The sequence below is a fragment of the Trifolium pratense genome, linkage group LG3, assembly GCF_020283565.1.
Source record: "Trifolium pratense cultivar HEN17-A07 linkage group LG3, ARS_RC_1.1, whole genome shotgun sequence".
In the NCBI taxonomy this organism is placed as follows: domain Eukaryota; kingdom Viridiplantae; phylum Streptophyta; class Magnoliopsida; order Fabales; family Fabaceae; genus Trifolium; species Trifolium pratense.
In genome coordinates, this window is record NC_060061.1 from 46925290 (window position 1) to 46953068 (window position 27779).

A 27779-nucleotide genomic window follows, 5' to 3' on the forward strand; every position below is an offset into this window, starting at 1 on the left:
AAAAGTTAAGGAGAGAAGATCCACTATCTTGTATAATTTTTTTTAACTAAGTTTCCTTTAAGCTTCCTTTTTGCTTTGGCTCTAAATTGTTAACTAATATATGTTACTTTTACCATTGAGTAATGGGAAAGCAGATAAGACTTAGAATCATATAATGTAGCAAAGAAGATCCACCTTCTCCACCAAAACCAATTACATTAGAGCTATTAAGTTTCCTTTGAGCTTCCTTTTTTCTTTTGGCTCCAAATTTCCAACCCTCAAGTTGACTAGAAACAAACAAAGTTGCATGCAGCACCAAAAATGTATTCAAAGATAATGAATTGGAGATTTTGTCATTGCTTCATGCTCCGAAAATGTACCGTGTTAAATAAAAGGGCTATTTGAAACTGCATTGCAACATTATGTGAATAATTCATGTTATCAGATGGATTAAATTTATTCAATGCGTTGAATGCTTAGTTCTTTTAAACCCTTTGCGCGCTATTGTATATTGCTTACATGAAAACGTGCATGTATTCTTCTTCGTATGAAACTTTTGATATGCTGTCTTCATTCATCTAGGATTGATGTTTTTCACTAAATTTATATTTTTTTTCTTCTGTGTATGAAATAAATGCTCTGCTATGAATCGATGTAGAACTTTGGGAGTTGGGAGCTTGATATTGCCGTAGCTAGTCTATGATGGCACATGGATGCAGTGTTGCAATTAGCTAGCAGAACTAAAACTAAAAACTTGTGAGTTATTATCTAACACCATGCAAGATCATCAATTGATTCATTTCTTGGGCATGAAGATACCCTGGTCTGTAATATTTATCAAATGTTGGAATTTGCCTTAATCTTGATGAAAACAAAATTCTTGTTTTGCTCTGTTCATGGCACGGCGCGCAGGGGTGGACAGCACGAGGCGCTGTTTCGCGTGCAGATGTGTCTTTGGCCACTGGTTGTGGCGCCAGGGACGGATCCAGGAAATTAAGTATGCGGGGGCAATATATATATATTTTATTTTATTTTTGTCAAGTCACTTAGTAGCAAAACATTTCACTTTAAAGGCGAATAAATAGACTGTCCAGAGTTTGAATCTCACTTCCGATATTCTTATCAGCCGACCTAAACTCACGAGACAATGATATATAATATAACATCAATTGATTGGGACATATGGTGTAGTGAAAAAATACAAATTAGAGCATCAATTCGGAAATTGGTTTATTTTACATTACTACAGCACTTTGCAATTGTTTTCTTTTGAAAAATAACTTATAGGAAGGTGAACATTTACAAGAAAGTTTGGATATACTAGTAATATATATATACTTCAAATGCGCGAGGTGCAGGTCGAGCTGTATATTTGATCTTCATCATTAAACTTGGCAGCTACGTCATCTTCACAGCCTAGCTCATATTGATCAACACCGAGGCATTTGTTGCAGAAGAGCATATTCACAGGTAATTAGAGAACAATAAAAACTTACTATGTGTTAAACTAGGAGTTTTCAATCACCTATTTAATTTTTCTTCTATAATATCATGAAATACTAATTGTATCTCTTTTTGTTAAATTAAGTTTCAAAGATTGTACCAGTAACATTAGTGCAAATAATTGTATTTGAAAATATTGTAGAAAGTTCTAGTTTATCTTTGGTTTCAAAATATTGGTTTTTCTACAGAAAATCAAATCAGATTGCATCTTCAAACAATGTAGAGTTGGAGGCTCCAAATTGTAACTAATACTCCCTTCGTCCCAATTTGTCCCAATTTGATTGACACAGTTGACTGTTGTGCATTATTCACACATGTTGTTTTGACCTTATTTATGTTGGAAGGAAGCTTTAATAGGTGGAGAAAGTGTTTAAATAATTTGAGAGAGGATATGAAACTTGTTGGAAGGGAATTCTACTTATATTATTGAGTGTTTGTAATTTTTGGCTTGGTTTACAAATGACTACCTCTCCCCTATTTATAGTCTTCAAGGGAGAGTTCTACATACTCCTAGAGACTCTTCTACATACTTCTAAGAGAGAGTTCTACAAACTTCTCTATACTTCTACATACATTTTCTACTATGACTTCTACTTATTTCTACATATCTCTAGAACATTCTTTAGACATACTACTTATTACTAAATTTGGGCTTAAACTTCCTAAGGCCCAAAACTAACAAACCCAAAATCAATTTACATATTCAACACCCCCCTTAAACTTGATTTTGCTACTCCAAGTAAATATCTTAATTTGACAAAGTGTTCACGCTTGAGAGGTTTGGTGAAGATATCAGCTACTTGGTCATCTGTCTTCACGTACTCCAACTTCACATCATTGTTAGAAACACACTCTCTAATATAGTGGTAGCGTGTGTCAATGTGCTTACTTCGATCATGGAAGACTGGGTTCTTTGCCAAAGCTATTGCTGACTTGTTGTCCACGAATATCTTGGTCGGCTCCTTTTGCGGCAAACTCAACTCCTTTAATAGGTTTCTCAACCAGATTGCATGACAAACACACGAAGTGGCCGCCACGTATTCCGCCTCACATGTGGAAAGAGTGACAATCGGTTGTTTCTTTGACATCCATGTGAAAGCTGTGTTTCCAATATAGAAAACAAAGCCGCTTGTACTTTTTCGGTCATCCACGTCTCCTCCCCAATCACTATCGCTATATCCAACGAGCTTGTAATCATCAGAAACAGAGTAGTACAAGCCTAAGTTTGTTGTACCTTTGATGTAGCGAAGAATCCTCTTTGCTGCCAATCTTGCCTTGTATCTTTCAACTTCTCCTTTGGAGTTTTTCTTTGCTTTATACACCCACTTTACACCTATCGCCTTGTGCCCTTTTGGAAGTGAGACCAACTCCCATGTTTCATTCTTCTTTATCGCCTTGATCTCTTCGTCCATGGCAGTTCTCCAAGTCTTCTTCTCAAATGCTTCTTGGAAATTCATGGGCTCGCAATCCGCAAATAGACAAAAAAGAGTAAGATTGTCTTGATTTTCGGTTACCTCGTAAATTTCTTGCAAACTTCTAAAGTGATGAGTCTTTTCACTTGGGCTTTCTCCTTCTTCAGAACTCAGAGTTGGTGAAGCCGGCGGAGTAGCAAGATCTTCTCTTGATTCCTCTGGTTCCACATCATCTTCTTCAAATTGTGGAAAGAAGTTGTAGTCCTTATTACTCGTTTTCCAATCCCACTCTCCTTCTTCATCGAAAATGACATTTCGACTAATGATAGTCTTCCCGGTATCAGGATTATAGAGCTTATAGCCTTTGGAGTTGGCGTCGTAACCAATGAAGATGTACTTTTCACTTTTGTCATCTAGTTTGCTTCTTTTCTCGTCCGGTATATGAGCGTGAGCTATGCTTCCAAAGACTCTTAGATGGGAAATTCCAGGCTTTCTTCCACTCCATGCTTCTTGTGGTGTTTTTCCCAACACGCTTCTTGTCGGAGAACGGTTTGATAGATAAACAGCGCACGCAACAGCTTCTGCCCATAGTTCCTTTGGTAGTCTCTTGCTTTTTAGCATGCTCCTCGCCATCTCAAGGATTGTCCTGTTCTTTCTCTCTGCCACTCCATTTTGTTGAGGGGATCTTGGTACCGTCAGTTGTCGTCGAATGCCATTGTCTTCACAATACTTAAGGAATTCGTTTGAAGTAAACTCTCCTCCTCGGTCGGATCTTATTGCTTTAATCATGAGGCCACTTTCCTTCTCAACCAGGGCTTTAAACTTTTTGAAGTTTTCAAACACTTCTGATTTCTCCTTCAAAAAGTACACCCATGTTTTTCTTGAAAAATCGTCAATAAAGAGAAGGAAGTAGTTACTCTTACCGAGTGATCTTGGCTTGATCGGACCGCACACATCTGTATGTATGAGCTCCAACGGCTTTTGCGCTCTTGAGCTCGACTCCTTAGGGAAGCTCATTTTGACTTGCTTTCCAAGTAAACATCCTTCACATACTTGATTGGGGTGGTTGATGTAAGGCAACCCTCTGACCATTTCCTTCTTAGAGAGCAACTCTAATCCTCCAAAATTAAGATGCCCAAATCGAAGATGCCAAAGCCACGACTCTTCTTTGTAGCACATTTTGAGACATTGCGCAACATCATTTTGTATGTTGAGCACGAACATTCTATTTCTTGACATTGGCACCTTAGCAATGAACTTGTTTGAATGATCTCTTATAGAAAGGTTATTATTCTTCAATTGAATGTCATAACCTTTCTCTAAGAGTTGTCCTAGACTCAAGATGTTGCTCTTCATGTTTGGCACATAGTAAACATTGGAAATAAATTGATGATCCCCATTTTTCAAACGGATGAGAACGTTTCCTTTACCTTTCACTGCCACTTTTGATTCATCTCCGAAAGCCACGTTCCCGTTCACTGATTCGTCTAACTCTACGAACATGCTTCTTCGCCCACACATATGGTTGCTTGCACCGCTATCAAGGTACCATTGATTATCTCCACCTCTTTCATTATCTTTGTGTGCCAACAATAATGTTCCATCTTCTTGGTTTATTTCTTCAACATAGTTGGCCTTCTCTTCAACTCTATGATTGCTAGGAGCTCTACATTCGAAAGCATAATGCCCAAACTTCTCACAATTATAGCATTTAACCCGTGACTTATCGTACCTTGGTTTTAGAGATCCTCTCCCACGACCTCTTGATGAGATTTCTCCTCTTTGGTTGTTGTCATCATTAGGCCTCCAACCTCGTCCGCCTCCATATCCACGACCACGTCCACGTTCTCGAGCGCCACCTCGTCTTTGGTTGCTCCGACCATGTTCTTCTCTAGGTGAATCGAGTCGTGTCTTGAGTACTTGCTCCTCGTTATCTTCCTTCTTCTTCTTCTTTTCCTCATAAGCTTGCAACGACCCAAGAAGTTGCTCCATTGTCATGTCCTCTAAATCTTTTGTCTCTTCGATGACGGTGACAATATGCTCAAACTTTGGATCTACCGATCTAAGAACTTTCTCCATGATTCTTACATCATCATACTTCTCTCCGTTTCTTTTTAGATTATTAGTAACCGTCAAAACTCTTGAGAAGTAATCAGAGATAAGTTCACCTTCTTTCATATGCAAAGCTTCAAACTCTCCTCTTAGTGTTTGAAGACGTACCTTCTTTACTTGATCGGCTCCCTTGTAAGAAGTTCGAAGTTTCTCCCATGCTTCTTTAGCCGTCGTTGCTCCCGAGACCTTCTCGAACGTGTCTTCATCTAATCCTTGATAGATTAGACAGAGAGCCTTCTTGTCTCTCTTCCTTGAGTCTCTCAAACCATCCTTTTGAGTTTGAGATAAAGTACCTTCATTCTCCGGGATTACAAGGCCTTTCTCGACTATCTCCCACATGTCGTGTGCGCCAAGGAGAGCCACCATTCTCAGACTCCAATTGTCGTAGTTGCTCTTTGTGAGCATCGGGACTTGGAGAGGAACATCACTATTCGCCATCTTTAAGAGGACCTTCAAGCTCTTGATACCACTTTGTTGGAAGGAAGCTTTAATAGGTGGAGAAAGTGTTTAAATAATTTGAGAGAGGATATGAAACTTGTTGGAAGGGAATTCTACTTATATTATTGAGTGTTTGTAATTTTTGGCTTGGTTTACAAATGACTACCTCTCCCCTATTTATAGTCTTCAAGGGAGAGTTCTACATACTCCTAGAGACTCTTCTACATACTTCTAAGAGAGAGTTCTACAAACTTCTCTATACTTCTACATACATTTTCTACTATGACTTCTACTTATTTCTACATATCTCTAGAACATTCTTTAGACATACTACTTATTACTAAATTTGGGCTTAAACTTCCTAAGGCCCAAAACTAACAAACCCAAAATCAATTTACATATTCAACAATTTAGTCTCGATAAGTATTTTCAAAATATCAAATTTTTATAATTTTTACTATTCTACAATTAAAAATATTAATCGTCAAAGTTATGCATCGGCGGCATGCGTGAAACAGTCAACTATGTCAATCAAATTGAGACAGTGGGAGTAAAAGATAAACAAATGAACAGGAAATTATGACAAAACTGACAGAGTCTTATAAGATTTAAAATTGTTCAATGAACAAAAACATTACAGCAAATGAAAAACTCAATTCTGCAGCAAACAGTTACATATAATCTCATTCTCACATCACAATAGCTCTGCAATCTGCATAACAATTCAGGATCTGCCACATGCATAATCACCTGATAAAATGTGAAGTAAATTACATTGAGTCAAATAACCGATTATCCCAAAACCTTAAGGTGTTAGGATAGAGCCATATCAATGGTTTTATATTATTTCTAACACATTGTTAGAAAATCCTCTGTTAAAATCGCACCCAAGTTTGTAATCATCAATAATTAAAACAAAACACTATAGTGTAATCAATAAATATGTGAAGTAGATTTCACAAACCTTAATTAGGAGTTCAATTTCTGTGGAAGCTAGTTAACTTTACCATCAAAGTTACATAGAGTTTGTCACCCACTCTGTCAACAAACCAATAGTAAGCATGCCTCCATTTCCTAATAAGAAACAAAGAACCACAAATCCAACTCCCATGCCTCGATACAATGTTTCTCTTATAGAGTCACCATTCTCCGGAGATGGAGTTACATTTTTAGGATTTTCTTCTTTTGTGATACAATTATTAAGAGGAGCTCCACATAGTTTAGGATTCCCAATGTAGGTTGATGCATTAAAACTTTGAAGTTGAGTTCCTATTGGGATTTTCCCATCAAAATTGTTGCAAGATAAATTCAAATAACCCAAAAAGGTTAAGAGAGACAGTGACGGCAATTCTTGAAAGTTAATGGATTGGAAACTTTACCATTTCTTCATGCACCAAAAACTGTTCCATGAAAAAAGAAGAAAAAAGTGGCAAGGGCTAGCTTAGTACTGTTGTTGAGAAAAAATGTATTATTACCATTCCATTTCCATGGTAAATAACCATGAAAAAATTGTTCAATGAAACATTTTTATTCATTAATCCAGGAAGAATTTGAATGTATAGAATTGGGATATGAATATGGGTAAAACTCATACCAAGATTCACTTGATTAAGGAGAGATTAATCTAACAAAAAAATTAAAAACAAACAAATATAAGTTGCATTCGAGTCTCCCTTTTACTTCTGATCCAAATTTCCAATCCTTATTATCATTGTAACATTTTCATTAACATAAAATTTGCTGCTTTGCTGAAAAAGGGTACATTCACTTAAATTCTGTTAAAATGCGTAGTTTTGTACTATGTTTAAAAAAAGGATTATTGTTCTGCATCTTGTTTAATTATTTGTGATTCTTATTGTAGAATTTTTCACTTTGTTTACATGAGAAATAACATGAACTCCAAAACCACTCTTCTAAGAAAATGCATTGTAACATACATCAATTGGAACCACAATGTCTATGAATATAACAGTAACCAAGTGAAAAATCAATTCTGCAGCCAACAGTTACATATGATCTCATTCTCATGTCGTAGAACTCATCATGATCTGCCACATGCATAACACCTGATAAAATGTGCAGCAAATTAAATGGTTAGAAGTTCTGTATAGAAATATATAATAGCAACTCATAACACGTAACGAAAGTGCGTTGTTAATAGAAAAAAATACTCTATAGTGTTATAATCAATAAACATGTGAAGTAGGTTTTAACCAATCATTAGTTGGTTCAGTGGTGATTGACACTGAACTTGGTAGGGAGGACCACAGTTCGATCCCCCGCAACTATGATCGGGAGGGGGCTGGAACCATTTGATGCCAGAACTTACCCCCAAACCAGATTAAACTGGTGGTGAAAACAAAACAAAAAAAAAATATGTGAAGTAGGTTTCACTAACCTTAACTAGCAGGAGCTCAATTTCTGCGAAAGCTATTTAACTTTACCATAAAAATTACATAGAGCTTATCACCCACTCCATCAACAAACCGATAGTATGCGTGCCTCCATTTCCTAATAAGAAACAAAGAACCACAAATCCCCCAGAAGCCTGCTGCAAATCCAACTCCCATGCCAAGAAACAATGATTCTCTTATGGAGTCATCATCTTCATTCTCTGGAGATGTTGTTGTAGTTTTGGGATTTCCTTCTTTTGTGGTACAATTTGTAAGAGGAGCTCCGCATAATTTAGGATTGCCAATGTAGCTTGATGCATTAAAACTTTGAAGTTGAGTTCCTATTGGGATTTTTCCCTCAAAATTGTTGTAAGATAAATTCAAATAACCCAAAAAGTTTAAGAGAGACATGCTTTGAGGAATTTCACCACAAAACTTATTATTAGAGAGATCAAGAGACTCCATATTTTTCATGCCTCCAATCACTTTGGGTATTGTTCCAATGAAATTATTGTGAGATAAGTTCAACGTTTGAACTTGAACAAGCAGAAATAATTCTGATGGCACTTCTCCGGAGAAGTTGTTACTTGAAAGGTCAATAGTCCGCCTATTAGAGTTAAAATTAAGCACACAATAGTCTTGAGCTTTTGTAAACCACACAAATCTAGCATTATAAGAATCTGAATGCACAGGTTGAGTAACCATTAGAGTCAAGTTGTAGGCACACTCTGGCATTGATCCTGAAAATTTGTTATGTGAAATGTCCAAATGAAACAAATAAGGGAGATTGAATAGTTGTGGGGGAATAGTCCCTTCAAATTGATTAGTTCTCAATATGAAAGAATTTAATTTTTGTGACATCTTGATCGGTATGGTTCCGGAAAATTCATTCTCTCCCAAGTTCAAGAATCTCAATCGTGTCCAATCACAGAGGTGTACTAGAACTTCACCAGATAGTTTATTATTCCACAAGTCAATGAAATATAAATATTTCAATTTCTTCCAACTATGTGGAATTGATCCTGAGAAGGCGTTGTCAGACAAATCAACAATATATGCCATTGGTGATATGTTTGGGAGTCCTCCCTTGAAATTATTTTGATCCAAGTACAAAGAGTCACACTTTAGTGTTAGGTTTGATATGTCTTCAGTTATCGAATTGTTCGACAAAGAAAGAAAGGGGATTCTTTCTATTAGGCTCAAAAAATTGTTTCTATCTACCGATGAAATTCCCGAACTCGATAAGTCGAGATATTGCAGTGACTTCTGTGTATATATCCAAGATGGAAAGTTTGGACCTTGATTTGTATTGCTTAATGAAAGGTGTTGGAGTTGGAAAGGAGGAACCCAATTCAAATCAAATTGGAATACAAAATTTGAACTTCTCAAGTCTATATACTCTAAATTAGAGAGTTTAGAAAAAGTAATTTCTGAAATTTTACCAGAGAAATTATTATAGCCAATATTTAAGTGTTCCAAGGATGAGAGGTTTGCTACAATTGAAGGAATATTAGAACCACTTAACCGGTTACCGAAAAGATCAAGGTGGTGAATATTTGCTAGTTGGCTTATTTCATCCGGAACAAATCCTTGTAATTGGTTCAAAGAGAGATCAAGGATTCTCAATTTTTTAAGATTTAGCAAGCTTGAAAGTATCTCACCATGTATGTTGGTCCTTGAAAGGTCAAGATAAGTGAGATCTTTGGTGAGATTAAAAAACCAATTTGGTGACTGAAAGGTGATGTTGTTGTGACTAACATCAAGAGTTACAAGTGAAGACAGATTCAAGTACTCAATTGATGGGTTGATATTGAAGTACTTGTTTAGGTTACAATGACTCAATTGTAACTCTAATAGTGAAGGAAGTGTATTCACTGCTCGAAACCAATTGGTTTCCTTATGAAGATCAATTCCAGTAAGGTTGAGATATTTCAAGGAAGAAAGTGGATAAAGCCAATCAAGATTATCCATGTGAAGAGTACTAGTATCAAAGTAGATGGATAAGTCAAGGTAGAAAAGGTTAGATGCATGTGTGATGTTGTTTTGAGTGGCCGGAATATTTATCACATCAAAATCATTCCAGCTCAAATCTAAGTAACTCAGAAACTCAAGTTTTAGGATAGACAAGTTGATCTCACCTTTCAAATCTTGTTCACGAAGATCAAGTTCAGTAACTCTGCCAGTAATGTTGTCGCAATGGACTCCTTCCCATGCACAACAATCTTTTTCGGTTGACCATGTTGATATATGACCATAACTATCATTGATTCCCTTTTTGAAGATTAACAATGTTTCTTGATCTTTCTCATTGCATCGAACCAGTTTGTGATCATTGCTAGACCTGGTTTTGTGAAATGTGGTTAAAGATAAAAGTAGTAGCAAAAGAAGTGGCATTTGTGTAGTAAGAATGGTCATCATGATTGATTGTTTGGAGATGGAATTCAAATGGAAGTATGCAATTTGTTAGGAGATTCTAGTATGGTTATATAATATGTTGGCTTATGGAAGATGCAAGTAGGGCCTGGGCTTATGTGAACCTCATTTTCAAGTTGTTGTCAAATTATTTGATATTTATTATGATTGGTACAGTGTTTGAATTTTTACTCAAAATAATGTTCATGTTCGGTGCAGTACGTACATGAATACTTAAGTATAAAGTTTTAGAATAAATATAGATCCCCTTAGTTATATATTGTTCAACATTCACTTTTCCATCAAATGTTAGACTCTTATGTGTTCATGGTTGGCACAGTAATTTTGTTATTTTAACATATCGTTAAAATTACCTTTCTGCTATAAGAGTATAAGCTAATGACTATACTTTTTAGATATTGTGTTTTGGCAATTATTGATCATATATGCAGAATAGGATGAAATGTTGGTAAGTGAATTTCTGAGTCGATAAATAAGACAAAGTGGTGGAAAATCACTATACTTTATTAGGCAGAGATTAACATTTAAAATTTGTGTTGACTCTTGATGCGAACAATTGCATGTATTTTTTGGAAATTATGAAAATACAAAAAAAGTGTTTTCATTATTTCTACAAATGAATATATCACAATTCACAATCATTGATCACTTCAAAAGCCTCACTTCTTTTTTAAAGTTTAATTTGTTTGTGGAAATAAAAAGTAACTTTTGGTCTTTCTGTTGTGTTGGCCTCAATTAATTAAAAAGAAGGCACACTTGGTATGAGGTGATTCATCTGTGAATCAATTATTGTGTATTGTGATGTCGCATCTGCTTTCTTGCACTTAAAGTCATCTATGCAAATATTTCATGTTTGTCGATCTCAAGATTAAAATTCCAAGTAAGTGATGCTTTCAGCATTATATATTTTCTACATTTCATTGCTATCTATAATCTATCTATTTGTTCTTTTTGAAAAGATAATGTCACGACCCAAATTCCAATCGTGACCGGCGCACGAACTAATACTAGTCCGGCAAGCCTAATGACCGAATTTAACAAACAATAAATATGATATTTCCAAATCACAATAAAACCTGTTTGCAGCATATACATCATTAAGTCAGAAGTTTCAAAATATACATGTTTAAATTTATACATTTCAACACAAAAGATTCCTAGACTCAAAATAGCTGCAGATATTCGATCAACTCAAAATATACATATACAAAATAACATTTCATCAAGGAAGCCTACCAAAAGAATGATACCGACGACTCTCAATATCTGCTAGAAACCCCTACTCAGCTGACTTTGAATCTGAAAAAAAATAGAAGATGAAGGGGTAAGTCACAAGGACTTAGTGAGAGATAACAATCACTACCAACTAGATGGGAAACACACGAGGCACGAGCATTTGAATTTTAGAAAGCTTGTAACAATTCTTGTAAAGTAGTAATTGTGTAATATATATAATACTCGATTCAAATCATTATAGAGTTTGAAATTGAAATAAGAAAAATATAGAAATCCAATCAAATAAAAAGAAATCATTACGAGAGAATCGAGAGACGGCTCCATCTCGTTGATAGCCCTTTCCTCCTAAGAGTGGCCTTTCACTTAGGGGCGGCTCCATCTAACGGATAGCCCTTTTCTCTTCGATTACGAAAACACATCCTCATCTTTAATTAGGGAGTCTACAACTCGTTGATAGCCAATTCGTTACGAGAGAATCGAGAGACGGCTCCATCTCGTTGATAGCCCTTTCCTCCTAAGAGTGACCTTTCACTTAGGGGCGGCTCCATCTAACGGATAGCCCTTTTCTACTCGATATTATATAACTAGGTGCACCTAGGACGTCGTCATTATAACCGCAATTCTTAAAATGCATCTCTTAAAATCACATTCACCGCATTTCTAAAACTTTTGTCGAAATACATAAAATTCAAATGAAATGGAAAATATCCAGCTTTATAAACAATAAGCAAAGTCAACTCCAATTGAAGAATATTAACATTTTCCAAAAACAAATATCGCAGAACCTCATTTCTCCATATCTCAAAACTCATGTCATAGTATATGCAACCAAACCTCAATTTCACTTCATTTGCTCAACAAGTCATGGATAAATTCAAATAGAGTATGGTTAACTTTGATGACTTTGAAATTATATAACAGTGACGAGAAAATGTTCAAAGGGTGTGTTCCCCAATTTTATAAATACTTTAACATAGAAAATAAGTAACATAAAATTGACAATAGTAGTTAAAATAAGTAGTAATGATCATTATCAACTCACAACTATGAAGACCGGCTAGTTTTTCTCTCTAACGACTCCCGGAGTAGCAGATAAAGCATCAACTGTCGAATCTGAACATAAGAAAATGTTTATCAAGATTTCAAAGGTCATTCTAGAGTTTTACGTACTAAACATATGTAACCATAAAATCCTCCAATATCTACTCTAATCTATAACATTAATTTCTAAACCAAACTGCATATACCCAAAGATAAATTGTTGAGTTATAAGTGATATATTTACCTCAAAAGTCTCAATAAGTAACTTTCAAAGAGTGGGTACTCATCTCCTCTCTTAGAGCACTAACCCTAATCCCAAAATTATACCCAATACTATTTGTAGAAGTATGAGGAACTTATAATAGAGGTTTGTTAGTTTTCTTTTGAGTGCATGGCTGACATTTGTGTTTGAAAGATGAATAGAAATTGGGGAAATGGAAGAACCGTGAAACAGGGGAGGAAGTAGAGAAAGTGAAAGAAGAAACTAGAATGTGAGAGAATTGGTGGGTGGGGTCGGTGGGTTATTATTATATTTGTGTTGGTGTTATTTTTTTTATTTATTTATTTTTTTTTATATAGAAAAATGAAACGGTGCGTTTCAATCTTCCCCCCTTAAAGAAAATTCGTCCTCGAATTTATACGACTAACTTTGATTTCAAATAAGTATGGATATTTTGCTCACATGATCACCTCCGGCTCCAAAGTTGCTTATTCACCTGACGATTATTTCCAAAGGACCTATACTGAAACAATATATTTTGAGCATAAACATCTCACTTTCTTATCTATTGTAGTTGACTGTAGTTGACAAATGATCGATGCAAGACAAATTCTCGTCTAACTACACATATTCATCACTACTCACACGAGATAGGTATAATGTGCTTCCGAAGTTTAAAAATATGAAAGACAAGACAAACTCTTGAGATATCCGATGGAAGTACCAAACGATAAGTTACAAGCTTGACTTTTCAAAATCTCAAATGTGCCGATGAACCTTTGACTAGCTTTTCCCTTTGTCAAATCATAGAACACCCTACATTAGTGAAACGAACCAAGTACGAACACATGATCCCCCACCATGAACTCCAAGGGATGACGCCTCTTATCGGAATAAGATTTTATTATTTTTTTTTCTCTCTGAATTGTCACTAAACAATCTTGCATCAACTCAACCTTTTAAATGATACCGTGAATCTACTCTAACTTTTCCATTTATAAATCATCATACCGTAAGCCTACACCATCTAAAGCCTCAATTAGTGACATCTGAATACTAAATTGATAACTGTTGTCCTATGCAACTTCCATCATAGGCAAACATCAATGTTATCGCCCTCTAAGATCAAGAATACAAGCACAGAGCATATCATTTATGTTTCATATAGTTTTCACATATTGACCATCAGTCTTAATATGAAAGTTGTACTAATATTCAAACATATTCACAATTCAGATTTCAAAACTTCCAAAATAGAGCAGTAAACTAAGCCTTGCTATCAAAGATAGTAGAGATCAGCACAACAGACTAAGAAACAACCGTCTCTAAATAAATCATACCAAACTGAAATGTACTACAAGTAATATTCAATTATAAGAATTTTGCAAACTTGTCAATTGATTTATATCACCCACCTTAAGTCATAACCTTTTTGAGTCCCTAAAATGAAATCCACAACAATACATTCCCACTTTAATCCATGTGTTTCAACAAGTTGAAGCAAACTTGCAAGACTTTGTAGCTCAGTCTTTACTTGCTAGCACACGTCGCACTTAGAGACCAAATTTGTTACATCCATCTTCATCCATTTCTAGCTCTACAATTTTCTCCAATATTAGGCCATTCTAGGTGAATTGTATAACACAAATGATGAACTTCCTCTTAATATTTTTCTCCTTAAATCACCAACATTTAGGACACAAAGTCTAGACTTCAACTAGAACACCAACGAAATCAACTCAGAAGTTTGCAACTTTATTGTTCTTCACGTTATCTATCAACCTTACCAAATCTTAATCTTGATTGAGCCTCCATGATGCAACAAACTTACTCAAGCTATAGAACTGTTCTTGAATGATCAATCCCGAATTAAATTTTCACTTTCAACAAGTTCTTGTAGTTCTTCAATTAGGAGCATCTTCATTTCTGCTATATCAAAAAGACTATTCATGAACTTTCTACTTAAGCATTTACAACAGCATCTGTCATTCCGAGGTAATACAAGTCCATACCATCAAAATTTTCAAGAGAACTTCATCCACCTTATTCATCTTAAATTTAAGCTATACTAACGCCTTTTGTGGTCAACAAAAGTCTAACAAAATCTTGTCATATTAATAATGCCCCAAAAGCTTAAGAGCCAAAAACTTCACTTCTTTCGTATTCAAATCATGCGTGGAATAGTTTGGAGCATGTCTTTCTTTACTCATCGAATCAACTAGAATGTCATCAATCAGTATGCAAAATCATCTAAGAATGGTTTAAAACCCAATTCATAAAATTCATAACAGTTGTTGGAGCATCAGTAAGAACAGAAGGCATAACCAGAATTTCAGAATACTATTAGCATGTGCAACCCATACCTCTTAAATCTTCGGTATATGTTCCCTCTTAAATCTTCATCCGGTGACACCCATACCTCAATCAATCTTAGAAAAACATCGAGTTTTTAATGTTGATCCAACAACGATATTTACTCTTTACTACCACATTATTCAATTGCCTATAAATCACATATAATCGCATGAACCCATCTTTCTTCCTTACAAACTATATCAGTGCTCCCCCAAGGACAATAATTTGGGTGAATAAAGGTCTACTTAAGAAAGTCTTGTACATGCTCTCTAACACCTAGAGGTGTGAATTTTTTTTTGGGATGATGGTTAGGAACCAAGTTTAAAGAGAATTTAATATCCCTATCAGGTGGCAACCTAGGAAATTGTTCAGGAAAACACCAAGAAACTCACGTTTCTGGAACTATTTATAATTTTTTTTTCACTCACTTGTATATCCATAATCAAGAATAATTATCCATAATAACTCCCTTTTTAATAACTTGTTAGATCCTAAACAAGAGGTTAAATTACATGGTACAAAATCACGTTCTACTCGCAAAGGATAAAAGCGACTACCCAATATCTCAACTTTTATTGCCTAGTTATAATAGGCTAATGTAGCATGATGGAAGGATGGCGAATTTATACTCAAATCTTATCAAAATCTATACTAAAGCTATCGGTGTTAATAAATGATTAGATAATGGTTGTGTCTTAGCTGTCAAGGACAATCCCTCCTGATATGATATACTTAACCACTCTAGAATCAAAATTACTCTAAGGAAAAAAATGAATTATATATATGCCCCATGACCTAATCTACGACTCTACATTGTGCTCAAAAGTTTGTCTACTAGAATTATCCCTCTCATGATACTAATATTTGTTGTCCCTAATGACTAAATATAACTTCACCACGATAAGAATAATTACAATATGATCATTCAACTAGTTTCTTGCGAGAACCTTGTTTACTGCTGCACTTAAGCTTTTGTTGCCTAATATGAAGTGTCAAGCTCGAAAGCTCCGCAAAGTTCACAGTTAGACCCAGCCACAGATCAATTTAAGTATTCCCTTAATTCTCTGATGAACCACTTTACGCATATCTTCTATGATATAGGGTGAGGAGCGTGACTTGAAAGCTAAGTAAAAATTAACATTGTACTCCGTAACTGACATGTTCTCAGTTTGTTTCAATCGCTCATAGTCATAAGCTAATTTATCTCTAAGACTTTCTAGAAGAACACGAGCCATATATAATTGAAAAATATCAATCCATGCGAAGGAAGGTGATCCCTATTGTTTCCCATGTGTAAGCGTATTAAACTAGTCATATTCTACACCCTCCAACTTAATGATGTTTAATGATGTCAACTCCACCGTACTTATATCTGAGCATCTTGATGCCTTGCATAACCTCTATAGACTGTCGATGACTTTCGGTGGATCGTCACACACACTAGACTTGGATAAGGTAAGGGATTAACTTTCATGAATTTTTGCTACAGCAGCATCCACCCTCCTAGATTATTATTATCCAGCTACTTCTCAACAACAATCACAACAAGTTGTTGCAATACCTATATCAATTTTCGTCTTCCTCTAGGAACCTCAACACTAACTACTACTGCAACAAAGCCACGTTCGTCGACATGAACGCCACATCCTCCATCATTTGCTTTAAGTCGATAACGAGTACGGACGAATCACGACCTCTTTGACTAGGGTCTTAAGGTAGGGAAGTAAACCATAAGGAACAAACTTCGCTTCTAGTGGAGATCCTAATGGTGGGTGGCGTCCTCACCAAAAGAAAGAAAATTGACTGAATATTGGACAAGACGACAAACATAGGGAGATAAATCAAAGACCAAAAGAGATCATTGGATTGGACAACAAGTGAGACTACCATAGAATGCTAATAGCTTCTTGCAAGTAAATGGTGCCGCGGTTCACAATTTACTAACAAAAATCTATTATCACTCTATGTCTGCAGCTATTAGGATCTACAACCGAGCTCTGATACCAACTTTGTCACGACCCAAATTCCAATCGTGACCGGCGCACGAACTAATACTAGTCCGGCAAGCCTAATGACCGAATTTAACAAACAATAAATATGATATTTCCAAATCACAATAAAACCTGTTTGCAGCATATACATCATTAAGTCAGAAGTTTCAAAATATACATGTTTAAATTTATACATTTCAACACAAAAGATTCCTAGACTCAAAATAGCTGCAGATATTCGATCAACTCAAAATATACATATACAAAATAACATTTCATCAAGGAAGCCTACCAAAAGAATGATACCGACGACTCTCAATATCTGCTAGAAACCCCTACTCAGCTGACTTTGAATCTGAAAAAAAATAGAAGATGAAGGGGTAAGTCACAAGGACTTAGTGAGAGATAACAATCACTACCAACTAGATGGGAAACACACGAGGCACGGGCATTTGAATTTTAGAAAGCTTGTAACAATTCTTGTAAAGTAGTAATTGTGTAATATATATAATACTCGATTCAAATCATTATAGAGTTTGAAATTGAAATAAGAAAAATATAGAAATCCAATCAAATAAAAAGAAATCATTACGAGAGAATCGAGAGACGGCTCCATCTCGTTGATAGCCCTTTCCTCCTAAGAGTGGCCTTTCACTTAGGGGCGGCTCCATCTAACGGATAGCCCTTTTCTCTTCGATTACGAAAACACATCCTCATCTTTAATTAGGGAGTCTACAACTCGTTGATAGCCAATTCGTTACGAGAGAATCGAGAGACGGCTCCATCTCGTTGATAGCCCTTTCCTCCTAAGAGTGACCTTTCACTTAGGGGCGGCTCCATCTAACGTATAGCCCTTTTCTACTCGATATTATATAACTAGGTGCACCTAGGACGTCGTCATTATAACCGCAATTCTTAAAATGCATCTCTTAAAATCACATTCACCGCATTTCTAAAACTTTTGTCGAAATACATAAAATTCAAATGAAATGGAAAATATCCAGCTTTATAAACAATAAGCAAAGTCAACTCCAATTGAAGAATATTAACATTTTCCAAAAACAAATATCGCAGAACCTCATTTCTCCATATCTCAAAACTCATGTCATAGTATATGCAACCAAACCTCAATTTCACTTCATTTGCTCAACAAGTCATGGATAAATTCAAATAGAGTATGGTTAACTTTGATGACTTTGAAATTATATAACAGTGACGAGAAAATGTTCAAAGGGTGTGTTCCCCAATTTTATAAATACTTTAACATAGAAAATAAGTAACATAAAATTGACAATAGTAGTTAAAATAAGTAGTAATGATCATTATCAACTCACAACTATGAAGACCGGCTAGTTTTTCTCTCTAACGACTCCCGGAGTAGCAGATAAAGCATCAACTGTCGAATCTGAACATAAGAAAATGTTTATCAAGATTTCAAAGGTCATTCTAGAGTTTTACGTACTAAACATATGTAACCATAAAATCCTCCAATATCTACTCTAATCTATAACATTAATTTCTAAACCAAACTGCATATACCCAAAGATAAATTGTTGAGTTATAAGTGATATATTTACCTCAAAAGTCTCAATAAGTAACTTTCAAAGAGTGGGTACTCATCTCCTCTCTTAGAGCACTAACCCTAATCCCAAAATTATACCCAATACTATTTGTAGAAGTATGAGGAACTTATAATAAAGGTTTGTTAGTTTTCTTTTGAGTGCATGGCTGACATTTGTGTTTGAAAGATGAATAGAAATTGGGGAAATGGAAGAACCGTGAAACAGGGGAGGAAGTAGAGAAAGTGAAAGAAGAAACTAGAATGTGAGAGAATTGGTGGGTGGGGTCGGTGGGTTATTATTATATTTGTGTTGGTGTTATTTTTTTTATTTATTTATTTTTTTTTATATAGAAAAATGAAACGGTGCGTTTCAGATAATCTCATTTTGTTTTATGAAAAGTGAATCACACTTTATTTTCTATTATTATTAAAGTATATGGTGAGACTAAACGAGGAAAGTAGTCAAAAGAAAAGCTTTTGATTCTTTTTGTCACTTCATTTTAGCATATCATGATTGTGGAGACTTGGATTCCCTGCAGTTAGGGAATAACCATACAGTTACGCAGTCAGGGTGTTATAGGCCTTACAATTGAGATCAAACTGTGCAGATTAATAACCCAGAAAATAAATAAAAAAAACCCTGCAGTTATTATTTGGTTGGGTAAGCTTGAGTTATCATGAGCTTTTTGTGTCTATAAGTAACATATGATCTCATCTCATATAAATCTTAATTGTTGGTATCACAGTGACTCTATATGGATGAAGCAAAATAACTGCATTTTTCACCAAAATTATGGAGAGAGAGAGATAGGTAAAACAGTTGACGACATGAATGCTACTATTCCATCTACACTCCCATCTTAGCTACCCACCTAATGGCTGCAGCTTCCCCCTCCCTTACTGGAGGTGCTGAAACTGCTAACCATCAGAAAAGTTTCTACATAAAGTCTTGAGCAACATCTCCAAAATGAAGAATGTTTATCTTTTACTCTCTTAGATAATTTTATTGTTTTTCATCGTGATAGTGTAGTTTTCCATAGTTTCTTAGCTTGATAGCTTTTAGATCCTATCATGATCTGGTTAGGGTTTTGTGGATTACTGTGTGCTTTGGCGTAGCCTATGCAGCTTCTGTGCCTATCAGTTTTGTTTTTCCTGTATTTGTAGTTTTCCTATTAGTGGCTGGCGTGGCGCTATGGCCCAATGTTTGTAGTGGCTACTCTTTTGATCTGTAGTTTTTGGGTTCATTTGGCCTTGGTGATTTATTGGGTTCTCTTGCCCCTTTTGGAGTGGTGTGTAATTGTAACATTTTTTATCACATTAAATTCATACTTACACACTGCATTCAAACTAACTAGACAGAGTAATGAGAGAATTGATTGAATCATTATCATTATTATTCAAAGCTTGAAGTCACTTACAAAGGGAGAGAAATATAAATCTACGCTAGCAAGTAGAGTATACTAGCTTGAAGTCACTTACAAAGGGAGGGAAATATCCTAACTAAATAACTTGCATTGCAAGCTACTACGTGCAGAAGCTATCCTATTGCGTTGTTGTCATTCTCTTCTATTTAACATTCATGCGCAGGATCATTTTCTTCATATTTTAACAACTTGAATCCTAAAAATGTTTGAAATTTATCCTCTTTTTGTAAGACTTTGGTATTGTCCTAAGGACTTTGTTAAAAAAAGGACAATTGTTATCTTGTGTTTAATTATTTGTGGATTTTAAGCTACTAGGTTTGGTCTAGTGGTGAGGGGTTTTGGTAGAATGCAGGAGGTCCTAGGTTCGATCCTCTCTGGCTCCTCTTGAATGCTCCCTCCCCATATATAGAATTTATAGAATTTATTTGAACCACATGTTTTATAGAATTTTGTCTTGAAGTAGGAGCGTGATTGCTTAGTGACTTCTCTTAGAACTTTGGCGTATAAAAAAAGCAAGAAAAAATGAGACACGTCCAAAGAAAAAGACTTGGGTAAACAACGAAGACTTGGATTGGAAGACTTTAATAATTTACTGTGAACATATAATTAAAGTTGTCCACCAGAAAAGGTGAATTCTTTTTTACGCATATTATGTGATATATGTACCGGTACATTTACTGTGGTAGATGATTATGATTGGTTTATAAATAATATTTATTGATTTTTCTATATTAAATATTATTTGTGAATCAATTACAATCATGCATCTAAACCGTGTACGGTACATATCCACATAATATGTGTACCATCCAAAAACAATTATCAAAAAATTTTCTTTCTTATTTTGATTTTTTAGTGATCAACTTTTTTTGAGTATTAATTTTCCGTTTCCTATAGGTAGGTAGGGACCCCAATAATTCAAAGTTGAAATCAATCCCATAATTTTACAATTTGAAAAGCAAAATGCATGCACCCTAAATTTTTTAAAGTATAGACAAATTTTCCCCTCAACTAAAGTGATTGAAATCACTGTTGTTTCCTTAAAAGAACTAGCTGGATTTCATAGCGAGTGGGTAATGTTCCTCCATGTAGTGGTGCTAGAGAAAAATCATTTGCACTTCGTAGTTGCCCAGAATTAAGATTGTGGTTGCAAATTGACCATCCAAAAATCAATGTGTTTTCCATATTTTTCTTTATTCTTCTTCTGACCCTCCAAACTCGACAGCTACATCATTGCGTCTTTTTCATCATCTTCATACCCTAGCTCAGATTGATCCACCCCGAGGTGTGCCTTGCAGAGGTGCATATATATTCTCAGCATCGGCGTCTAGCATGAATCATATGGACAGAACTAAATGCACTTTCCACAGTACACAATTGTGCATGATGATCCATCTCTCTGTCTATATATATATGACTTAGATGCAATAAAAACCTTGAGTAATACTCTTCTAGAATACTGTAAACATCCATAGAACTGGAGCCTCCTTGATGTTCTCTTGACCTGGAACCTTGGCCCTTATCCACGTTGACAGTCCTTGTACTTGTATCACATTGCCATAGAACTGAGGGTTTTCATCCTCATTAACGTTATATTGAATTGTGGATATGCATTGGTAATTGCAGTAGTTGTCATTTCTTTTAGTTAATTGAAGTTATATGATTGTACATGTATCATATCATCATTGTAAACTAGTTTATCTTGGACAAACCATCCAAAATGGATGTGCACAATTTAGTGTACATTAGAGAACAACCGCAGATACTATCAGCAGTTGTGTTCTTGGACCACTTTTCCTGCTGCAGCTGTGTTTTCATTGGCTAAGTGAAAGTATATGTATCATTTTGAAGGGCTGCGTCTCGTACTGGTGGATGTTTTAGCAGGTATCTGTTTTTTAGGTCGACTGTTTTGGCTTTAGTTGGCTAAGCTTCGGTTGTTATCAGTGTGTTCTTTAATGGTTGGTCTGGTTAGAGTTTTTGCGGATTGATGTGTTCTTTGGCATGGCATTGGCCTATGAAGCTTCTGTGCCTATCAGTTTTGTCTTTTCCCTTTATTTTAGTTTTCCTATTAGTGGCTGGCGCTATGGCAATGTTTATAGTTTATACTTACACTCTGAATTCAAACAATTTCCCTACAATTTCATTGGCCACAATTCCTTAAATTTCCTTACAATTGCATTGCATGCTACTGCAGAAGCTATCCCATCATGGAAAATTCTAATATGGACAATTACTACAAGTGGTTCATGGCGGATACTACTGCTCTAAGTCGATTATCCTAACTGAATAACTTGCATTGCAAGCTACTGCAGAAGCTATCCTGTTGTGTTGTTATCTTTCTTTTCTATTTCACTTTCATGCACAGGATCATTTTCATCATGTTTTAACAACTTGGATCCTAAAATTGTTTGAAACAAACCATAAAAAATGCTTTCTTCCTAACAATAGTGATTAAGTTTAAGCTTTAGTTAATAAAAAAAAAATAAAGTTTAAGCTTTGGTTGTAGTTGTATATTTGAAAGACTACCAAAAAACGTAACAAAAATTAAAGAGATATATAAACAAATGAGCAGGAAATTAAGAGAAAACTGACAGAATCTTATAAGATTTAAAATTGTTCAATGAACAAAAACACTACAGCAAATTAAAAACTAATTCTGCAGCAAACAGTTACATATGATCTCATTCTCATATCATAGAACTCTTCAATGTTGACATCACAATACCTCTGCAATCTTCATAACATTTCAGGATCTGCCACCTGCATAATCCCACCCAAGTTTGTAATCAATAATTAAAACAAAATACTCTATAGTGTAATCAATAAAATTGTGAAGTAGGTTTCACTAACCTTCACTAGCAGGAGCTCAATTTCTGCGAAAGCTATTTAACTTTACCATCAAAGTTACATAGAACTTGTCTCTCACTCCATCAACAAACCTAAAGTATGCATGCCTCCATTTCCTAATAAGAAACAAAGAACCACAAATCCCCCAGAAGCCTGCTGCAAATCCAACTCCCATGCCAAGAAACATTGATTCTCTTATGGAGTCATCATCTTCATTCTCTTGAGATGTTTTTGTAGTTTTCTGATTTCCTTCTTTTGTGGTACAATTTTTAAGAGGAGCTCCGCATAATTTTGGGTTGCCAATGTAGCTCGATGCATTAAAACTTTGAAGTTGAGTTCCTATTGGGATTTTTCCATCGAAATTGTTGTAAGATAAATTCAAGTAACCCAAAAAGTTTAAGAGAGACATGCTTTGAGGAATTTCACCACAAAACTTATTATTAGATAAATCAAGAGACTCCATATTTTTCATGCCTCCAATCACTTTGGGTATTGTTCCAATGAAATTATTGTGAGATAAGTTCAACGTTTGAACTTGAACAAGGTGATATAATTCTGATGGCACTTCTCCAGACAAGTTGTTCCTTGAAAGGTCAATAGTCCGCTTATTTGAGTAATCATCATCCACATAATAGTCTTGACCTTTTGTAAACCACTCAAATGAAACAAAATAAGAATGTGAATTCATGGGAAGAGTAACCATTAGAGTCAAGTTGTAGGCACACTCTGGCATTGGTCCTGAAAGTTTGTTATGTGAAAGGTCCAAATGAAATAAATAAGGGAGATTGAATAGTTGTGGTGGAATAGTCCCTTCAAATTGGTTAGATCTCAATATGAAATAATTTAAATTTTGTGACAGCTTGATTGGTATGGTTCCAGAAAATTCATTCTCTCCCAAGTTCAAGTAGTCCAATCGTGTCCAATTAGAGAGGTGTCCTAGAGCTTCACCAGATAGTTTATTATTCCACAAGTTAATGTAATCTAAATATTTCAAGTTCTTCCAACTATGTGGAATTGACCCTGAGAAGGAGTTGTAAGACAAATCAACTACAATAACCATTGGTGATATGTTTGGGAGTCCTCCTGTGAAATTATTGTGATCCAAGTACAAAGAGTCACACTTTAGTGTTAGGTTTGATATGTCTTCAGTTATCGAATTGTTCGACAAAGAAAGATAGGGGATTCTTTCTATTAGGCTCAAAAAATTGTTTCTATCTACCAATGAAATTCCCGAACTCGATAAGTCGAGATATTGCAGTGACTTCTGTGTATATATCCAAGATGGAAAGTTTGGACCTTGATTTGTATTGCTCAATGAAAGGTGTTGGAGTTGGAAAGGAGGAACCCAATTCAAATCAAATTGGAATACAAAATTTAAACTTCTCAAGTCTATATACTCTAAATTAGAGAGTTTAGAAAAAGTAATTTCTGAAATTTTACCAGAGAAATTATTATAGCCAATATTTAAGTGTTCCAAGGATGAGAGGTTTGCTACAATTGAAGGAATATTGGAACCACTTAACCGGTTACCGAAAAGATCAAGGTGGTGAATATTTGCTAGTTGGCTTATTTCATCCGGAACAAATCCTTGTAACCGGTTCAAAGACAGATCAAGGATTCTCAATTTTTTAAGATTTAGCAAGCTTGAAAGTATCTCACCATGTATGTTGGTCCTTGAAAGGTCAAGATAGGTGAGATCTTTGGTGAGATTAAAAAACCAATTTGGTGACTGAAAGGTGATGTTGTTGAAACTAAGATCAAGAGTTACAAGTGAAGACAAATTTAAATACTCAACAGATGGGTTGATAATGAAGTTGGTCACGTTACACTGACTTAACTGTAACGCTAATAGCGAACGAAGTGTAGCCACTGCTTGAAGCCAATTGGTTTCCCTATGAAGATCAATTCCCGTAAGGTTGAGATATTTCAAGGAAGAAAGTGGATAAAGCCAATCAAGATTATCCATGTGAAGAGTACTAGCATCATCGATTAGGGATAAGTCAAGGTACAAAAGGTTAGATGCATGTGTGATATTGTGTAGAGTGGCCGGAATATTTATCACATCAAAATCATTCCAGCTCAAATCTAAGTAACTCAGAAACTCAAGTTCGAGGATAGAAAAGTTGATCTCACCTTTCAAACGTTGATCATAAAGATCAAGTATTGTAACTCTGCCAGTAATGTTGTTGCAATGGACTCCTTCCCATGCACAACAATCTTTTTCGGCTGACCATGTTGATATATGACCATAACTATCATTGATTCCCTTTTTGAAGATTAACAAAGTCTCTTGATCTTTCTCATTGCATTGAACCAAACTGTGATCTTTGCTAGACATGATTTTGTGGAATGTGGTTAAAGATAAAAGTAGTAGGAAAAGAAGTGGCATTTGTGTAGTAAGAATGGCCATGGAAGGGAGTGTGATTACTAGAAACAGTTGTTGGTATAACTTAGTGATATATACTGATATGAGTTAGGAGATTGTAGTGTGATTATATATAAGATGTTAGCTAATGGGAAAGCAAGAAAAAAGCAACACAGTCCAAATAAATACATTATTTTATATAAATGTTAAGGAGACAGTTATATGGGATTTGTCATTTGATACATTGTCTTGCATAAAAAATTTAAATTAAGTTTCCTTTGAGCTTCCTTTTTACTTTGGCTCCAAATTTTTAAATAATACATGTTACTTTCACCATTGAGTAATGGGAAGCATTAAAAAAGAAAGCAAGACTTTTGAAAAAGCAGAGAAAACTTAGAATCATATAGCGTCTCAAAGAAGTTAAGGACAATAGAGGTATTAGTTTCCTTTGAGCTTCCTTATTGCGTTTGGCTCCAAATTTCCAATCGTCAGAGGTTGACTACAAACAGAACAAATAATTAAGTTTCCTTTGAGTTCCTTTTTGCTTTTGGCTCCAAATTTCAAATCCTAACCATGTTACATTATAGTTCTATTCTATGCCAGCAAAAGGTAAATAAGAAACTTAAATCGAAACTATTCCTGTTATCAGCTGGATTCAATTCAATGCTTGGATGCTTACCTTTTTTAAATCCTTTGTGGACTATTGTATATTGCTTAATTACTTTAAATTGTGCTTGTATTCTTCTACGTATGAAATTGTTGATATACTATGTTCATTCATCTAGCAGGTTTGATGTTCTTAAACTAATGTATGTTTTTGTCCTTCTGTGTATGAAATCGATCCTATAATATGAATCGATGTAGACTTTTTGGAGTTTGATACTGCAGTACCTAGTCTATGATTTTCTTGCGTTCTAATGCTTTTAGTGAGATTAGCAAAGCAACAAATTGGAGTTTATCTAACGTGTGTTAGCCATTAGGACCGTCGAAACATATGTTTCCAACACGACAACCAAACAAACTATGAAAAAATTTAGCAATGATTTTTAACATGCACCGGTTCATCTCAAGGCGTCATGTTGTTGATATTGTGACTTACATCACAAAACTGTGAATCACATATCAAGATATGATCACAAGGCTGTCGATCTTGATGAATCTCATTGGCTGCTCTTAGATGGTATCAGAGCCTCCTCCACGATCCGCTGGGCCGCCTGCTATCTTGATGAAACTCATTGGCTGCTCTTAGATGGTATCAGAGCCTCCTCCACGATCTTGATGAAAAACGTGCGAGTTCAATGGTAGAAAAGCGAGGTAGAATCATCGGAATCATTTAGTCTATAGTCATCACATGCAATCAAACATATCATATAGAATTACTCAAGTGTTCACAACTAGATCAACAATATGGTGAATCTCAATCTCTTGATAAATTCACCCTATCCGTTGTCGATACTCCTCCGATCTCTCGGATGAAAGCTACCGACACCGAAGTATTTAAAAAATCGTTGATCGTTCGCTACACTCTATGTTTCAATCTCTCGACCGGAAACACTCAAGTGCTCAATGCAATCAGTTCGGAAATTCAATCAATATTCTCATACGTGATTAAACTCAAAGATCATTATAAAATTGATCAGAAATTATAAAGCATTAAGACAAGATTTGCATTGGATAAACACTATTACAAGAGTAATTCATATGAATAGCAAGATTACAAAGAAAACTACATCCTAAGCTATCCTAGATCCTACCTCTATGAGGAAATAAGCTCCTCATAGTGCTTCGATTAGCTCCGATCTTCAACTCCATGGTTCTTGATTCCATTGTGTTGAAGGTGCTGAAGCTATCCCCTTTGTTCCAGGATCAGGCCTTCGTTCTTGCTCAAAATCTCAGAATATAGGATGAACTGCATAAAAATTCCAACCAGGTGCAGAAAAATCCAGTTTTCATATATAGGAATTGCAACCACGCCGGGCGTCAGATCCATCACGCCGCGCGTGGTTGCTTCTCTGCATCCTACGCCGCGCGTGTAACTTCCCACGCCCCCGGCGTAGTTCAACTTCATCCCTCACGCCGCGCGTGAGCCTTCCCACGCCGTGCGTGGTCACTAGTCAGAGGCCACTCTTTTCTTGATCAAAGTTCCACGCCGCGCGTGAGAGACTTCATGCCGCGCGTGAGAGGCTTCACGCCGCTCGTGATCAGAGTAAGATTTTGGGCTCTCTGTGATCATCATCACGCGGCGCGTGATGGACCACGCCCCCAGCGTAGTTAAACTGTGACTTTTCCTGCATATTTTCCTGCTTTCTTGTATATCAAGTAACCTTGCTTCCGAGTTGATTTTCTCTTGATTTATTGCTTAAAAACTCTAAAATAAGTCTAATGTTCCTCAAATAAGCATGGATTATGAGAGTGTGACGATACGTAATCAGATCACAAGGCTTTCGATCTTGATGAATCTCATTGGCT

At 35.6% G+C, this 27779-nt stretch overlaps 2 protein-coding genes and 1 long non-coding RNA gene across 5 annotated transcripts; all 3 read right to left on the reverse strand.

Annotated features, from left to right (window-relative positions):
- Nucleotides 1-7275: 7275 nt before the first annotated feature.
- LOC123917192 (receptor-like protein EIX2) lies at nucleotides 7276-10495 on the reverse strand. Its single transcript, XM_045968852.1, has 2 exons — nucleotides 7843-10495; nucleotides 7276-7510 (listed from the first exon to the last, which is right to left on the reverse strand). Exon 1 carries the CDS (start codon nucleotides 10253-10255, stop codon nucleotides 7859-7861), a length of 2397 nt encoding a protein of 798 aa, XP_045824808.1. The 5' UTR covers nucleotides 10256-10495; the 3' UTR covers nucleotides 7276-7510; nucleotides 7843-7858.
- A 746-nt stretch (nucleotides 10496-11241) lies between these two features.
- On the reverse strand, nucleotides 11242-18992 carry LOC123917198. 3 transcript variants are annotated; one of them, XR_006812399.1, is made up of 6 exons: nucleotides 18691-18992; nucleotides 18448-18518; nucleotides 12792-17468; nucleotides 12549-12619; nucleotides 11507-11569; nucleotides 11242-11291 (listed from the first exon to the last, which is right to left on the reverse strand). It is a non-coding gene; the product is annotated as an uncharacterized LOC123917198 (long non-coding RNA). The 3 variants fall into 3 exon arrangements; XR_006812398.1 differs by lacking the exon at nucleotides 11242-11291 and having other exon boundaries at nucleotides 11380-11569; nucleotides 12792-17190; nucleotides 17406-17468; XR_006812397.1 differs by lacking the exon at nucleotides 11242-11291 and having other exon boundaries at nucleotides 11380-11569.
- A 3694-nt stretch (nucleotides 18993-22686) lies between these two features.
- LOC123917197 (receptor-like protein EIX2) lies at nucleotides 22687-25511 on the reverse strand. Its single transcript, XM_045968858.1, has 2 exons — nucleotides 22949-25511; nucleotides 22687-22858 (listed from the first exon to the last, which is right to left on the reverse strand). The coding sequence occupies exon 1, from the start codon at nucleotides 25353-25355 to the stop codon at nucleotides 22965-22967; it is 2391 nt and encodes a 796-aa protein (XP_045824814.1). The 5' UTR covers nucleotides 25356-25511; the 3' UTR covers nucleotides 22687-22858; nucleotides 22949-22964.
- Between the last annotated feature and the right edge of the window lie 2268 nt (nucleotides 25512-27779).

Excerpts from the sequence above, each read along its gene's own strand:
- LOC123917192 (XM_045968852.1), bottom strand. The coding sequence starts at position 10,255 with ATGATGACCATTCTTACTACACAAATGCCACTTCTTTTGCTACTACTT.
- LOC123917197 (XM_045968858.1), bottom strand. The coding sequence starts at position 25,355 with ATGGCCATTCTTACTACACAAATGCCACTTCTTTTCCTACTACTTTTA.